The sequence below is a fragment of the Delphinapterus leucas genome, chromosome 14 (assembly GCF_059928025.1).
Source record: "Delphinapterus leucas isolate spDelLeu-1000000601 "Yukka" chromosome 14, BTC_Dleu_Yukka2, whole genome shotgun sequence".
Lineage (NCBI taxonomy): Eukaryota > Metazoa > Chordata > Mammalia > Artiodactyla > Monodontidae > Delphinapterus > Delphinapterus leucas.
In genome coordinates, this window is record NC_143142.1 from 67,004,617 (window position 1) to 67,023,272 (window position 18,656).

Genomic DNA, 18,656 nt, shown 5'->3' on the forward strand with positions numbered 1-18,656 from the left:
AGTCAGTCAGATTGAGCTGATGCCACTACCTCTAAATAAATAGCTTTTGCTGATAGAATAGTATGCTTTAAAAATAGTACTAGAAAATTCTGAGTTAGACTGATATACACTATAGTTGATTTAAGGTGTTGTTATATTAGTTATAAGATTTTTTTTTCTGGGAATAGAAGCTTATAAGATTTTAAAATATGTTTGCTTTTCTGTATAGCTCCACCTAGTATGTTGGTGAAGGATGAATATGTTCATGACTTTGAGGGACAGCCATCATTATCCACTGAAGGGCATTCAATTCAAACCATCCAGCATCCACCAAGTAATCGTGCATCGACGGAGACCTACAGCACCCCAGCTCTCTTAGCCCCATCTGAGTCTAATGCTACCAGCACCACCAACTTTCCCAACATTCCTGTGGCTTCCACAAGTGAGTTGTAGAGTCAGATGTAGTCAGCAAGATGAATTTTCCTAACCATTATATATTTATAGGTAGCCACTTGGAGGAAACCTCCAAGTAAGTGAAAATTAAAAGTACTCTGGTATCTTTCATAGGTAAACAAGCATTAAATAGGTTTTTGAGTTGTCCTGGAAAAAAATGGTGTTTGTAATTTATTTAAATGTTCTTATGTTGATGTATAGTCACTTGGAATTTAAGTAATGATTTAAATTAATGGTGTAATTTGTACTTTATTACACGCAGAAGTAAGAAGTCTCTTAAGCTTTCAGATCTACTTTAGAGAAATATTTAAGTTACCAACAAGTAGTTTTGAACCAAGAGGTTTATAAAAATCTTTGTTAATGGAATTGCAAGCTTTCCTCTAATCAGTATTTTTATTTTGCTTTATCTGGCAGAATATTACTTTATAATAGTCATCTCAGTCTCCAGTTGTGCAAACTTAGAAAAAGGAATCTTGACAAATTTGTTAGTAACAAACTCAAGATAGATGTTAAGTATTTTAGTCAACTTTGAAATAAAGCTAAATTCTGTGTATCTAACTTTATTTTATTTTTTTTCTAACAAGTCTATTTTCAAAAGATTCTTCCCATTAAAGAGGTACTCACCTTCTCTGCCATGTCATGGAGGCAGAGTGCTATTAGGTTCAGATTTTCTTGGGGCCTGGTCAAGGAAATAATGACCTTATTTTCATAGCCACCAAAGGTTGGACAGTTTTCAACTTGGCAAGTTGAGTGGCCTTTTTTTTGTTTTTAAATTAATCACAGAACAGGATCTTCGCATTTGTATTGTGTTATTTGTACCTGCTTGCTAAGGAGATTGTATCTAAGCCCACATCAGCAGTGAATTGTTGATAGATCTGGACTGATACTTGTTAGTTGATATCAAAGGAAGCATTATTCTGTTTAATATCAGATCAGATTCAACATAGAAAGTTGATCTTTGGAATAAATGGAGGACTGATTTCTACAATTGAGTTTCAAATAAAGTATACCAAATTTCCCCCTCTTTAATTCATTTTACCTCTTCACACAATATCTTTTGGATTTGCTACATGAGATGACAGTCTCACTATAGACAGCATATTCCAAGTGGGCCATATAGGTTAAACACAAACTTGAGAACCTGAACCTTTAACCACTTGGTTCTTCTGTTATCTGTCTACTCTTTATTCACTAATTTGGGAATATAGTTGACAAACAGAGTGGGTAGGGAAGGAGAATAAAAGAAGGTACGTTACAGCCACTTGAGCATAGATTAGTGCCACTTAACCTCTGTTGATACTACCTGGAGGTTGAATTTGCATGCCTTTGTTGATGCTTGCTAAAGTGACTTCATTTTAACTGTTACGTTCCCTGGGGCTGAGTCCTATTCAAATAAAGTGATATGAATGAAATGTGGATAATTTTGTCTTGGTGTTTTTTGGATATATTTTCGCAATGAGTAATGATTACCATAAGTTTTAGAATTTGTTGCAGAATGTTTCCTTAGATCTCAAAAAGTGTATTGATAAAATTAGAAGAAAGAAAAGAAATTGGACTAAAATAGGGGAATTGGAAGACTACGTGAGCTGATTTAGTTGTTTAATTTCATTTTATGTACTTGGAATTGTGTAATGGAAATACTCAGTACAGATAACTGCAGTGGGCTTTATGTTCATTTGGTACCTGAATATCTTCAGGGTTTCTTTCTAAATATCTGTAATAAATTAAAATAATTTAATTTCTTCTGCATAGTGACAGTTTTTGTAAGATAGCTAAAAGTATGCGCCATGTACAGTCGTTAAAAAGCAAGAGTAAAAATTTAATTAACCTTTAAAGATGCAAAAATTTGAGGGGGATGAATAGGATGGGAGGTAGCTGAAAACATCCTCTTAAAAAAAAATAGGGAGTATTGAAGTAGTCTCTTTAGCTTTTAATTTTATAATCTTAGCCTTAAAGAAATGTGAGTTGTAGAGAGGAGAAAGATGTTCCTTTTTCTTCATACTTTGAGCTGTTCATTGCATATTCGAGCAATGGTGTCATTTACTCTCTTCTATCTGATTATACTCCCACATAGATGAGAAAAGATTGAGGTAATGACAGTAACAAATAACAATTATGGAATTTCATTGCTTTCCAAGTGAGATGCACAGTTGACTTAATTAATTCTTGCTTGAAGAAATTAAGCTTTTTCTGTACGAAAAATAAAGCCTTAAAAATGTAAGCAATTTCTTAGAATGGTTTTGAATAGAATAGTTCTCCTGGTATATTACATACAGAGAGAGCAACTAATTTCTTGTGAATCCAGGAGTATGATAGTGTTCTTAGAGGCAATTCTTGATTTTTAAAAGCACATGAAAAAATTTCAAAATAGACTGATTTTTTGTTTTGTTTTGTTTTAACTAGCAGATGCTGTGTTGATTGGACAGTGGAGCTTACCTTTTTTTTTTTTTAACCTTCTCACCTTACCCATCACATTCCATTTAAAATATTTGCCTGCTCTCCTTTTCTTTGATCACCCTCTAGCATTCTGCCATTACTAGTACCCGTGCTGCTAATAATGAACTTTCCAGTTTTCAACATTTTCTTGAGCCTGGACTTTTGGAGTCCTAGTCAGAAAGGTCCAGAGCTAGATGGAGTGGCTGGGAGTGAGCTGATGTGCTTCTGAAGAAGTTATTATGATAGGCTAGACCTATAGTGGGGTTTTGCTGGCATTTGAAGAATATTTGTGAAGAAATGGGCCAATAAAATTAGCTAGATATTACTTAAAGATAGAATAATTTTGAACTTCTTCAAGTTAAGGTTTGCCTTTATAGATGACTCTAGGGTTTTTTTATTATATAGGCCATGGATGAATTCTACTTTTTGCTCATCTTTGTAATTGTGACCATCAGATATAATTGATCCTTCATTTACTGTATAAAACCATAGGATTGCCTCTATAAATGTACCATATTAATGTCTTCTTGTTCCTCTAGGTCAGCCTGCCAGTATACTGGCAGGCAGCCATAGTGAAGGATTGTTGCAGATAGCTTCAGGGCCTCAGCCAGGACAGCAGCAGAATGGATTTACTGGTCAGCCAGCTACTTACCATCATAGTATGTATATGCTTTTTAAAATCTTCTAAGTAGTTGAGAAAAAATAGGCAGAGTTTATAAAAGCAAATTAATCCATGTGGGCCTTAATTTTTAGACAGCACTACCACCTGGACTGGAAGTAGAACTGCACCATACACACCTAATTTGCCTCACCATCAAAACGGCCATCTTCAGCACCACCCGCCTATGCCGCCCCATCCCGGACATTACTGTAAGCTCTTGTTTTTGTTGTAAGGGCCTTTTCTTTTTGAGAACTTTGTTTTCTTTCTATTTTTTAAAAATGTTTTTACATCTTTTAGTCATCTTACAATTTGGTTTCATTAAATGATTAGTGCTTTTCAGTATTTTTGGTAAACAGTTTTATTTTTCATAGTTATGTTATCATACCTTTGTTTTAGAGGATTGATATTTACAGAATACTTTTATTTCTTTGTTGCTGATATTTCATTAACACCACATTGATTGCCATTCATTTGTTTGTTTTGTGTATGTTGTTAGATCTCATGTGTATCTGTATATCCACCCTAAGTGTATTGAAACTCCTTGAGTGTCAAGATCTCAAGGTTTCTCTCACCACAGAGTTCAGCATACCATAGACACACAGATGTTGAATCTGTCATTCCTCTACTCTGTGCAGGCTTGATTGGGAGGGATACCCTACTGATAACCATAGCTTGTAGTTTCAGGCAGAACAGGAACATTGTTCATTTGGCCTAGTAAAATCAAGAGTATAAATCTTTCATATATATTAAATCCCTTTTCCTCCATTATAAGATTAATAATACCAAAGAAAACTTGGAAAATACACAGAGGAATAAATAAGAAAATAAAAGTTATCCAGAATCCTAATACCCAGAGATATCTACTTCTAATATTTTGTCACATTTTTCCTTCCAGTCATATAGTCGGGTATATATATAAATTTGGGGGGAGGAGGACATCAGACTGTGACTATGTTGTTGTACCCTGCTTTTTTACAGTTATGTTACTATTTTTCCATGTCTTAAGAGAATGTAGTTTTTAATGGCTGCCTGGGCCAGCATAGTTGTTACGGGTGCTGAGTTTGGACCCTTAACTGGCTGTGTGACCACTGGCAAATTATTTAACCTCCCTAAGACTTAAGGGTAGTAATAGTAGTATCTGTCTCAGGGATGTTGTAAGAAGTAAATGTAATAATTCATGTGAGGTGTTTAGCACAATGTCTTAACACATAATAATCTCTCAGTTATGTTAGCTACTGTGCCATTTTGTAAATATTCTTAATTTAATAAACGATAAACACTTGTTTTAAAATGGACCTCACAATTTGAATTATTATTATATATTACATTATGAATTGTACTGTATTACATGGATAATTTATAATTACATTAAATTTTGCATGTACAACTATCGTAAATTGTTTAACAGTTGGTATACAGCTCTAAAATGTTGGCTATTAAATGGCTACAAAAGTAATTCAAGAGTATTTGCTTATTATAATTATAAAGTAAACTAAGCTTTTACATTCTTAGACATTGCATAAGCTTGATCTAAACAGTTCCTAAGGTATGATAGTTATATTTAAGGTTTATTAAAAGTTTCAGCATTGGAAAACTTTTAATAAATGAAAATGGGATTTTTATTGTCTTTTCTTTAGGGCCGCCAGTTCACAATGAGCTTGCATTCCAGCCTCCCATTTCTAACCATCCTGGTAAGTGTATTTCAAAATTAATTCCCTACATTTAGCTTTTCTTTATGGCAATTGAAACACATACACACAGAGAGATTTTAATATAACTCCAGAGTAACTTAACTTTTCAGATAAGTACAATACTCATTATGGCATTAGTTAATCAACAGTTTATGAGTAACCAATATAAGCACACATAAACTGTCCATATTTGATTTTTTTTAACTGTCTCTGAAAGAAAAGACAAGAACTGCATTTTCGGCTAAAATATAAAGTACCAAAATACCAGTTTTAAGATGCATGTAATACATAAATATGCAGTAGAAGAAACTAGGTTTCAAAATAGAACACCTGTAAAACTGTAGCTTAAAAAGCCAGGAAGAATCTGAAGTAGATGCTGAACAGAAAAATAATACACCGTATCTGTCTTAGAAGGTAGATTGAGGAATCTCTGGTTAACTGCAATTTAGAAACTGTTTGCACTAAATTATGTTCAAAAGAGTAGATGAAATAGCTAAGTAAACTATAGAAGTAATAAAAGAGAAAGTTTGGAAATAAAAGAAAATATTGAAGGCTTCTTAACATAAACAGTGGATTTTGATTTGCTTTTCTTCCCTCCGTCCTATCCTATCTGTTTTTCTTAGAAAGATGCAGCTATATAATTTCAGTTCATCACCTTAATTTTCCCCCTAGTTTTACAAAAATTTTATTATGGAGAATTTCAACATATACCAAATACAAGTATAGAAAATTGTACTCATTCCTCAGTTTCAGCTATTATCAACTAATGGCCAATCTTGTTTCATTTATACCCTCACCTACTTTTCATATCCTTACCTATCATTTTGATGGAAATACTATATAATCATTTGATACATAAATATTTCAGTATATATTTCCATTGAAGATTTTTAAAAAATATAACTACAGTAACCATAATGGTCAATTTAAAGAGTAACTTATAGTTCCTCAAATAGATAATTTTCTTAAACAGTGTTCTGCTATTTATTATTTATGTTGGTTCTAACTTTTCTTCTAGCTGTTAAAGAAAAATAACATTGAGGGTAAGATCTTTATGCTTATAATTCTTCTCATATTTCAGTTTCGGGAATTTGAAGAATTTCTGGATCAAAAGGCCACATTGCTTTAGTGATCACATCAGAGTATGAGAACCAGTTTTATCATGCTCACCAGCAGTAGATGTGATACTTCAATTAACTTTTACTGATTTAGGAGGCAAATATTTGTTTTGATAAGGAGAAAAATGCTGCTGGTGGGACAGAAATATTTTTTAACGATACATATTTACTAGTTACATGTTTATATTTTTTAACATATTTTTTAATCATACATATTACTAGTTAAATTATCCTCTTAAGTGGATTTTCTGTATGTTATTTGCATATTTTTGTGGTTTTAAACATTTTTTGTGGGTCAGGGGGTCTTGCCTTTCTATAAACATTTTTATTAAGAAATGTAATAAAGAGAACGTACATAAAACCAGTATACATACAGTCTGATGAATAACATTAAAGCCAACACATGTGTAACCAACACCCAGACTGAAAATTAAAACATTACAGCACCCTCAGAAATTTTCCCTCCCCATGCATTTTGTCTCAGTCAAAAACTTTTCATCTCCTCCTGCAGAGATAACCACTATCCTGCTTTTTATGGATTTAATTTTTTTGCTCTTTGAAAATGATGAATGCATCCCTAAACAATCCAGTAGTTTGGTTTTACTGCTTCTTGAAATTATATAAATGAAATCATTGTATCAGAATCTTAATTCATGTTAATAAGCATATTGTGATAAAAGGGGGAAATCTGGAGTCTTAAGAATGAGAATTTTGCTGGCTTCAAGGCAGCACCATTGACAATCAGTAGTGACCCCTGGCAAATTGGGGGGTGTGGTTCTCAGTGTTCATATGGCTTGGCAGAAGGTGGTCCACAGGAGTAGGGATAATCAGGGCTCTGAAGAAAGATCTACCGTGGATGAATAGTGGAGTGGGGTTGGGAATGGTGGCATTTAGCTAGTTATTTGGACTCCGTTTTGGATTCAGCAGTTGCTTTGGCCTCTTGATGGATTTACTTCATTCTCATGGTAGAACTCATGTTGAGGCCTAACAGCTCCTGGTGGTTAGGGAATAGCATTCACTAGTTTTGAGGATATGCATCTGTAGGACCCTGCACTGGCATTAAAGCCTCTGTTTTTGAGTAGAACGGGAAGTGACTTAATGGCGAGGATGATACTGAAAGGTCTTTGTCCACGTGGTTGCGGGAGGGGTCAGCTCTGCGCCTGTACCATTAATGGAGTCAGCTTGTTGGAGCCCAGCTGGCTGTGAACTCTCTGACTGTGAATACGGATGGGCCCCAGAAGAGTTCTACCTCACAGCTGTTCTTCATTTCTCCTCTTGCACTGGTAAGAGAATATGCTGACTGGTCTTCCTAATGGGACAGCTTCCAGTCATAGTGCCCTCCTCCCTACCATTTAATCTCTACTGCTACTCAGTATTTCTTTTAAAATTTGAATCTAGTTATGTTATTTCTCTGTTGAAGAACTTGCACTGGCTTCCCTACTTATTGCTTAGCCTATAGGATAAAGTCCAGATTCCTTAGCTGGGCAGAAAAGGATCTCTGATCCGGGACCCTGCATACTTCTCTAACTTCATCTCTTCATACTTTAACCATCCTGAACTGCTCACCCAAGCTTGCTTGACTATATCATCCCTCTGTACTTTTTTTGTGCATGGTGTTCTCTGCCAGATATGTTATATACTCTGTATTAGTTGTCTGTTGTTTGCTCTGGCTCATAGTCTCTTGAGCTTGCAGTCAAGTTGTTGGCTCAGGCTGCCACCATCTGAAAGCTTTTCTGGGGTTGGAGAATTCACTTTCATGGTGGCTTACCACCTATCTGGCAAGTTAGTGGTATTGTGGGCAGGAAGCTCCAGTTTCTTTCTGCATGGACCTCTCTGCAGAGTTTCTTGAGTATCTTCACATGGCAGCTTGCTTCCTGCAAAGTTGAGTGATCTAGAGAAAGCAAGACAGAACCTCGGGGTCTTTTAAGACTTAACCTCATAAATCACATCTTCATTTTTTTAAGATCCTATTTTGTAGAGAGGGGACTATACAAGAATGTGAATATCAGGAGGTGAGAATCATTGGCGCCATACCTCACACCCCTACCCTCTTAAGTGTGGTGGCCTCTTTTAAAGTCACACCACAGTTGTGAAGAAGCATTCCCTAATCCCTCGTGTCCCCTGTTATCTAGTGCTTTGTAAATCCTAGCTAGTAGTTTATAAGATCTGCTATCCTTGTTTCATGAACAAATAGAAAAGGAAACCAAAGTAAAAATATTTTGTATTAGGTGTATGGTTAATGCAGCCCTTTAAGGTTTGATTAAGAAATGCTAAAATATTCTACCACTGACTTAGGACTGTATAGATGGGAAATATGCATATCTGAATACGTAAAATATTTTTAATAATTAAAAATCATCAATAATATATAGTATATCTGTTTTGATAAAGTATTTTTGAATATAATTGCATGTATGTCTTAGGAAATATAAGTAATATAAATTGTTGAAAGTGAAAAAAAGTTAGATTGGTCTTTACCTTGGTATAAAAGATTTCAGACAGGACATATACTTGGTGATTTCTAGGCTTTGATAACTAAGTTGAAAAATATTTTTGGAAAAAGTTACTCATTTCATTTTTAATCATTTCTTTTTATGGACTAACACTCTTGCTTTTTCGTAAAGCTGAGATATATTCATTAAATTAAATATTGATTGCAAATTAAAGCGAAGAGTTTCCTCAGCGTCTTTTTTTTTTTTTTTTGCGGTACGCGGGCCTCTCACTGCTGTGACCTCTCCCGTTGCGGAGCACAGGCTCCGGACGCGCAGGCTCAGCGGCCATGGCTCATGGGCCCAGCCGCTCCGCGGCATGTGGGATCTTCCCGGACTGGGGCACGAACCCGTGTCCCCTGCATCGGCAGGCAGACTCTCAACCACTGCGCCACCAGGGAAGCCCACCTCAGCGTCTTTGAGATTGTTTTGGTCACTGATAAATGAATACAGAATTCACAGATTTTCAAATTCAGGTTGTGTTCTAGTACTTTGGAACTAACTACCATTTAAGAGAGTACCTTTATATTTTCATGAAAGATTCACATAGGACATCTCATTCAGATATAAATAATAAAAGGAATAATTCATAATGAGTCATTTAGGTGCTTCAACCAAATTTCTAACTTTTTCTTGAATGACTCTTGTTTCAGAAATTAAAGATAATACCTTGGAGACTTACATTTTCTATTATAATTGAATAACAATTTTTTGATAAAGCTGTGCTTTGTAATATGTTTTCTCATTACAAAAAATATTTAGCTGAGTTTTTATATTAAAAAAAATTCATGTTCTTAACTCGTCTTTCAAAACCTTTCCTCTGGTCCGTGATGAGCAAGCAGCCCATAGACTTCATGGGACCAGTTGAACCTCACTAACTTAAGGAACAAGAAACTAAAAATAGCAACGTCAGCAAGCACATAACAATCCCACCCCCTTTCAAGTGAGTTGGGACGTTAAGAAAGCTCTCTTGGAAATGAGTAAATTCTGTCTTGCTGTTGATACTAGTTTTGAGAGGCTGCAGACTTGTCACTTATGTGGCATTTGGTCCTTGGAGCAAAAGAGCACAGAGAGATCTAGAAAGGCTTAATGAGTGTTTCCTGTTACCTCCTCCTGTTTTAAAAATAAGAATGTTCCCTCCTGGTTGTATAACAAATTTAGAGTGGACTCTAAGCCTTTAGAACCATTTCTAAACCTTTAGAAAAGGTTTTCACATGGTATTTTGTATCCCAGCACCACTAACTTCTCTGGATTACCTATTAGGTTACCTCTAGCCCTGTCTCTCCTCACAGATAGTAACCCCCTTCCTCCTGCTTTCCTGGGCCTTAATAATCCTTTTAATTAGAAGGTCATTTTTCATCCCTGGTCCGTGGTGCAACTCTGATGTCACTTTCCTTTTATACTCAGAGCTTGCCAAATGCAGCTTTATGTAACCATCATTGTTGTATGCTGTCTGAAATATTAGGCAAACAAAAACCCCTTTGGTGACTGGGAAATAATAACATAATGTTTAAGTGTAGTTGCAGATGTTGCAATTTATGATGATAAAAGTTATTTTTCTTATTTAAACATGGAGATTATACAGCTCCCCTTTTCCCCCTCAATTGACTCTCTCGGAAAAAAGATTGCTTGCCATGGAACTTCACTTGTAAATAGTATTCTTCAATATGAACTAGGAAATGCATGTACTTGGATCTCATTTTTTTAACCAGCGTTGAAAACATTCGTGACTTCAGGATATTATTTGTAACAAAATTTACTGTTTGGGCTGATTGTTAAAGACCTTATTAAAGTGCTGTTACTGTTTATTGCTGCCAAAACATTGGGTAATTGTTATCTTGTCTTAAACAACCTCTTTAGTTTTAGCTTCAACCAGTATACCTGCCTGTTACGTTGGCTGAAGCTTCTTGTCCATAGCATAATGTGATGCCTTTAATAAAGAGTTTTACTATAAGGAACAGCTTCATAAATATTTCAAAACTAGCTTTTTAAGAAGGCACTTCAGTATATCGCTGGTTTTCATGTTCTCATGATAATAAAAATAAAATATTTATTTTTATAAATATTATATTTTATTATTATATTTTATTATATATTATTTTATTATTTATATTTTATTATAAATAATAAAAATATTTAAAGGAGTGTTTGTGATTAGTTGGTCGTTCTGTATGGCAAAACATTTGAATTATTAAGTTTTTGAATCATCCAGTTTTCAGGTGGTCTCTTTTATTAATACTTCATTGGAAAGTCCTTTTTTCCTTGACAACATTTTGAAAAGCAATTAGATACATAGACTTTACAGGATTTTTGTTTTTAATATATTTTAAGCATTAATTATACTTCATTTTAACATTTTTTGGGAGGTTTGAAGAAATGTATTTTTTTTGTCATTCTGAGTATCTTTTTGTTGAAAATTCTAGGTCAGCCAGAGTTCATAAATGGCATAGTGAGATGCAGATAAATAATTGGTTTATCATAGAAAACTTTCAATCTCTAATAAATGGCACTGGCCTTTATTCCCCCCTTATGTCAGACCCCTTTCTGCTCTAGGGCTTTTGCATTTGCTTTCCTCTTGAGCTGTTCATTCACAGTCTCCACATAGATACATGGTCTTTCAGGTCTGACTTTTTCGGATAGGATGTGCCCCTACTGTCTAGTCTGAAGTACCTTTCCACTCATCTTCTGTCCCATACCCTGTTTTATTTTCTTCACCGTGTTTATCATTACCTGAGTTGTCTTGTTCATTTATTTGATTACTTGTCTGCCTCTGCACCTCCATGAAAATAGGACAATAGCTGCCTTGTTTACTGCTGTGTGTGCCTACAGTGATTCTTATGTACCCCATAAATACCTGTTATTTAAAAAAGGAAAATCAAATAATTTGCATGTATGTGGGCTCTATGTAATAACTGTATTCACACAAAAATTAGAAATACTTGATCAACGATATTTGTAAACCAAACCTAGTAGTGGCTCTCTTTTGCTCAGTTATTTAAAATCATTTATTGAAGTTCAAATGAATACATTCAACACATTTTCAGAGTTAAAATTGTAGTAGTTTGAGTTATTTGTAGTGAGGTGGATGAACCTAGAGACTGTCATACAGAGTGAAGTAAGTCAGAAAGAGAAAAACAAATACTGTATGCTAACACATATATGGAATCAAAAAAAAAAAAACGTTCTCAAGAACCTAGGGGCAGGACAGGAATAAAGACACAAACATAGAGAATGGACTTGAGGACACGGGGAGGGGGAAGGGTAAGCTGAGACGAAGTGAGAGAGTGGCTTGGACATATGTACACTACCAAATGTAAAATAGATAGCTAGTGGGAAGCAGCTGTGTAGTACAGGGAGATCAGCTCGGTGCTTTGTGACCACCTAGAGGGGTGGGATAGGGGGAGTAGGAGGGAGACACAAGAGGGAGGAGATATGGGGATGTATGTATATGTATAGCTGATTCACTTTGCTATACAGCAGAAACTAACACACCATTGTAAAGCAATTATACTCCAATAAAGAGGTTTAAAAACCAGTTTAAACCTGGTTTAAACTGAGAGGGCAGACAGCAGAAGCAAGAAGAACTACAATCCTGCAGCCTGTGGAATTAAAACCACATTCACAGAAAGACAGCCCTCTGCCTTTTCATCTCGTCTATGTACCAGATGAAGGAACAAGATAAAACCCCAGAAAAACAACTAAATGAAGTAGAGTTAGGCAACCTTCCAGAAAAGGAATTCAGAATGATGATAGTGAAGATGATCCAGGACCTCAGAAAAAAAATGGAGGCAAAGATTGAGAAGATGTAAGAAATGTTTAACAAAGACCTAGAAGAATTAAAGAACAAACAAACAGATGAACAATACAGTAACTGAAGTGAAAAATACACTAGAAGGAATCAATAGCAGAATAACTGAGGCAGAACGGATAGGTGACCTGGAAGACAGAATCGTGGAATTTATGGCTGCAGAACAGAATTTTAAAAAAAAGAAAGAAAAGAAATGAAGGCAGCCTAAGAGACCTCTGGGACAGTATTAAACGCAACAACATTCGCATTATAGGGGTCCCAGAAGGAGAAGAGAGAGAGAAAGGACCCGAGAAAATATTTGAAGAGATTGTAGTCGAAAACTTCCCTAACATGGGAAAGGAAATAGCCACCCAAGTCCAGGAACCACAGAGAGTCCCATACAGGATAAACCCAAGGAGAAACACACCAAGACACATAGTAATCAAATTGGCAAAATTTAAAGACAAAGAAAAATTATTGAAAGCAGCAAGGGAAAAACGACAAATAACATACAAGGGAACTCCCATAAGGTTAACAGCTGATTTCTCAGCAGAAACTCTACAAGCCAGAAGGGAGTGGCATGACATATTTAAAGTGATGAAAGGGAAGAACCTACAACCAAGATTACACTAGCGGGCAAGGACCTCATTCAGATTTGATGGAGAAATCAGAAGCTTTACAGACAAGCAAAAGCTATGGAGAAATCAAAGGCTTTACAGACAAGCAAAAGCTAAGAGAATTCAGCACCACCAAACCAGCTCTACAACAAATGCTAAAGGAACTTCTCTAAGTGGGAAACACAAGAGAAGAAAACAACCTACAAAAACAAACCCAAAACAATTAAGAAAATGGTATTAGGAACATACATATCTATAATTACCTTAAACGTGAATGGATTAAATGCTCCAACCAAAAGACACAGGCTCGCTGAATGGATACAAGAACAAGACCCATATATATGCTGTCTACAAAAGACCCACTTAAGACCTAGGGACACATACAGACTGAAAGTGAGGGGATGGAAAAAGATACTCCATGAAAAAGGAAATCAAAAGAAAGCTGGAGTAGCAATACTCATATCAGATAAAATGGACTTTAAAGTACAGAAGGTTACAAGAGACAAGGAAGGATACTGCAGGATGATCAAGGGGTCAATCCAAGAAGAAGATATAACAATTATATATGCACCCAACATAGGAGCACCTCAATACATAAGGCAACTGCTAACAGCTATAAAAGAGGAAATCGACAGTAACACAATAACAGTGGGGGACTTTAACACCTCACTTACACCAATGGACAGATCATCCAAACAGAAGATTAATAAGGAAACACAAGCCTTAAATGACACAATAGACTAGATAGATTTAATTGATATTAAACATTAGATGGATTAGAACATTCCATCCCAAAACAGCAGATTACGGTTTCTTCTCAGGTGCACACAGAAAGTTCTCCAGGATAGATCACATCTTGGGTCACAAATCAAGCCTCAGTAAATTTAAGAAAATTGAAATCATATCAAGCATCTTTTCTGACCACAACGCTATGAGATTAGAAATCAGTTACAGGGGAAAAAACGTAAAAAACACAAACACATGGAGGCTAAACCATACGTTACTAAATAACCAAGAGATCACTGAAGAAATCAAAGAGAAAATCAAAAAATACCTAGAGACAAATGACAATGAAAACACGACGATCCAAAACCTATGGGATGCGGCAAAAGCAGTTCTAAGAGGGAAGTTTATAGCAATACAATCCTACCTCAAGAAACAACAAACATCTCAAACAATCTAACCTTACACCTAAAGGAACTAGAGAAAGAAGAACAAACAAAACCCAAAGTTAGTAGAAGGAAAGAAATCATAAAGATCAGAGCAGAAATAAATGAAATAGAAACAAAGAAATCTAGCAAAAATCAATAAAGCAAAAAGCTGGTTCTTTGAGAAGATAAACAAAATTGATAAACCATTAGCCAGGCTCATGAAGAAGAAGAGGGAGTAGACTCAAATCAATAAAATTAGAAATGAAAAAGGAGAAGTTACAACAGACACCGCAGAAATACAAAGCATCCTAAGAGACTACTACAAGCAATTCTGCTAATAAAATGGACAAGCTGGAAGAAATGGACAAATTCTTAGAAAGGTATAACCTTCCAAGACTGAAACAGGAAGAAATAGAAAATATGAACAGACCATCGCAAGCAATGAAATTGAAACTGTGATTAAAAATCTCCCAACAAACAGAAGTCCAGGACCAGATGGCTTCACAGGTGAATTCTATCAAACATTTTGAGAAGAGCTAACACCCATCCTTCTCAAACTCTTCCAGAAAATTGCAGAGGAAGGAACACTCCCAAACTCATTCTATGAAGCCACCATCACCCTGATACCAAAACCAGACAAAGATACTACAAAAAAAGAAAATTATAGACCAATATCACTGATGAATATAGATGCAAACATCCTCAAGAAAATACTAGCAAACAGAATCCAACAACACATTAAAAGGATAATACACCATGATCAAGTGGGATTTATCCCAGGCATTCAAGGAGTCTTCAATATATGCAAATCAGTGTGATAACACCATATTAACAAATTGAAGAATAAAAACCATATGATCATCTCAGTAGATGCAGAAAAAGCTTTTGACAAAATTCATCACCTATTTATTATAAAAACTCTCCAGAAAGTGGGCATAGAGGGAACCTACCTCAACAAAATTAAGGCCATATACGACAAACCCACAACAAACACTCTCAGTGGTGAAAAAGTGAATGCATTTCCTCTAAGATCAGGAACAAGACAAGGATGTCCACTCTCACCACTGTTATTCAACATAATTTTGGAAGTCCTAGCCACCGCAATCAGAGAAGAAAGAGAAGTAAAAGGAATACAGATTGGAAAAGAAGTAAAACTATCACTGTTTGCAGATGACATGATACTATACATAGAGAATCCTAAAGATGCTACCAGAAAACTACTAGAGCTAATCAATGAATTTGGTAAAGTTGCAGGATACAAAATTAATGTACAGAAATCTCTTGCATTCCTATACACTGATGATGACAAATCTGAAAGAGAAATTAAGGAAACACTCCCATTTACCATTGCAACAAAAAGAATAAAATACCTAGGAATAAACCTACCTAGAGAGACAAAAGACCTGTATACAGAAAACTATAAAACACTGAGAAAGAAATTAAAGATGATACCAACAGATGGAGAGATACACCATGTTCTTGGATTGGCAGAATCAATATTGTGAAAATGACTCTACTACCCCAAGCAATCTACAGATTCAGTGCAATCCCTATCAAATTACCAATGTCATTTTTTGCAGAACTAGAAGAAAAAATCTTAAAATTTGTATGGAATCACAAAAGACCCCGAATAGCCAAAGGACTCTTGAGGGAAAAAAAAACAGAGCTGGAGGAATAAGACTCCCTGACTTTGGGCTATACTACAAAGCTACAGTAATCAAGACATTATGGTACTGGCACAAAAACAGAAACATAGATCAATGGAACAAGATAGAAAGCCCAGAGATAAACCCATGCACCTATGCTCAACTAATCTATGACAAAGGAGGCAAGGATATACAATGGAGAAAAGACAGTCTCTTCAATAAGTGGTGCTGGGAAAACTGGACAGCTACATGTAAAAGAATGAAATTAGAACACTCCCTGACACCATACACAAAAATAAACTCAAAATGGAGTAGAGACCTAAATGTAAGACCAGACACTATAAATCTCTTAGAGGAAAACATAGGAAGAACACTCTTTGACGTAAATCACAACAAGATCTTTTTTGATCCACCTCCTACAGTAATGGAAATAAAAACAAAAATAAACAATTGGGACCTAATGTAACTTAAAACTGTTTGCACAGCAAAGGAAACTACAAAGAAGACCAAAAGACAACCCTCAGAATGGGAGAAAATATTTGCAAATGAATCAACGGACAAAGGATTAATCTCCAAAATATATAAACAGCTCATGCAGCTCAATATTAAAAAAAACAACCCAATCCAAAAATGGGCAGAAAACCTAAATAGACATTTCTCCAAAGAAGACATACAGATGGCCAAGAAGCACATGAAAAGCTGCTCAACATCACTAATTATTAGAGAAATGCAAATCAAAACTACAATGAAGTATCACCTCACACCAGTTAGAATGGGCATCATCAGAAAATCTACAAACAATAAATGCTGGAGGGGATGTGGAGAAAAGGGAACCCTCTTGCACTGTTGGTGGGAATGTAAATTGATACAGCCACTATGGAGAACAGTACGGAGGTTCCTTAAAAAACTAAAAATAGAACTACCATATGACCTAGCAATCCCACTACTGGGCATATACCCAGAGAAAACCATAATTCAAAAAGACACATGCACCCCAATGTTCATTGCAGCACTATCTACAATAGCCAGGACACGGAAGCAACCTAAATGCCCATTGACAGACGAATGGATAAAGAAGATGTGGTATATATATATATACAGTGGAATATTGCTCAGCCATAAAAAGGAACAAATTGGGTCATTAGTAGAAACGTGGATGGATCTAGAGACTCTCATACAGAGTGAAGTAAGTCAGAAAGAAAAACAAATATTGTATATTAACGCATATATGTGGAACCTAGAAAAATGGTACAGATGAACCAGTTAGCAGGGCAGAAATTGAGACGCAGATGTAGAGAACAGACGTATGGACACCAAGGGGGGAAAGCGGTCAGGGGGAAAGCAGTGTGATGAATTGGGAGATTGGGATTGACATGTCGACACTGATGTATATAAAATGGATGACTAATAAGAACCTGCTATGTAAAAAAATAATTTAAAAAAATTATAGTAGTTAACATGAATGGACTTCACTAAAAATACAGATGGGACAAATGACCTTTCATCCAAGAGACAACTGAAAAATCCTGCTCATAGAAACTGTGTAGTTGGAGTGTAATTAACCTTGACTCTTGTCTGTGATGTCTGACTTGGTTATGCCCTCTCTTTCATTTAGGGATCTATAAATATATACCATAGATTGATGTTATTCAAGAACACTTCTCTGAAATACGTATTAGAATCAGTGTGCTTTAAAAAAAAATAAAAGTTCAGACTACATAGAAAATATTATGTGCAGTTAGATGAAACATCATGGTAAAAAAATTTATGTTTCTAATTATTTCCGGTCTTTAAATTCCCTGTTGATTGGGTACTTTCAGGTAAGAACCAAATTCCAGATTTTAAAAATGACTTTTTTTAAGTTTCAAGAATGTTAGATACTAAGCTGAAAAGTAGAAGTCATGGCAGTGCATACTTTATAATGCATTATAAATTCTTTTGGGTGCTATCCCTTTCCTTCACCCTTTAAGAAAAGCTTTGTCATATGGAGTGAAAGTAAAAGCCTTAAATCTTTCTCACATGATTGGCTGTTCTCTCCCATTTATCTCCTATAGCTCCTGAGTATTGGTGTTCCATTGCTTACTTTGAAATGGATGTTCAAGTAGGAGAGACGTTTAAGGTTCCTTCAAGCTGTCCTGTTGTTACTGTTGATGGTTATGTAGACCCTTCTGGAGGAGATCGCTTTTGCTTGGGTCAACTCTCCAATGTCCACAGGACAGAAGCCATTGAGAGAGCAAGGTATTGATTGTATAGATAGTTAATTTTAAAAATTGAACATAGTACATTGTGTTTTATTCAGAGATATCTTTCAATGTAAATTATGTTTTCAAATATAGATAAAAGAATAAAGATCGTCTTGAAAATTCAGAATTTGTAAGCATTTCATTTGAATTGTAGATGTTTGTTATTTAAAAGATGATAAAATACAGTCTTTTTTTAAAAGTTAGTGAGGTTTCTGTGTTTTGAATCGTAACTAGACCTTTTGGAACCCGGTTTGAAAACTAGTTTTTATTTCCTCTGATTGTATGGTATTTCTCCAAATTTATTGAGAGGAAATAACATAAAATGAAGACATGTTTCCACAGGTGTTATTTATAATGGAAGACTGATAATAAAAGGTAAATGGTT

General features: G+C 35.3%; 1 protein-coding gene across 4 annotated transcripts in view; it reads left to right on the top strand.

Annotated features, from left to right (window-relative positions):
• SMAD4 (SMAD family member 4) overlaps positions 1–18,656 on the top strand; it is a 56,029-nt gene that overhangs the window by 24,814 nt on the left and 12,559 nt on the right. For all 4 annotated transcript variants that reach the window (XR_002646166.3, XM_089895201.1, XM_022584466.3 and 1 more), the window contains exons 5-9: positions 209–421; positions 3,408–3,527; positions 3,622–3,738; positions 5,167–5,220; positions 18,083–18,266. Coding sequence is in view for 3 of the 4 variants with exons in the window: in XM_089895201.1 (XP_089751327.1) it covers positions 209–421; positions 3,408–3,527; positions 3,622–3,738; positions 5,167–5,220; positions 18,083–18,266 (688 nt within the window). In the remaining variant the exon portion in view is untranslated. The remainder of the gene's footprint in view (positions 1–208; positions 422–3,407; positions 3,528–3,621; positions 3,739–5,166; positions 5,221–18,082; positions 18,267–18,656) is intronic.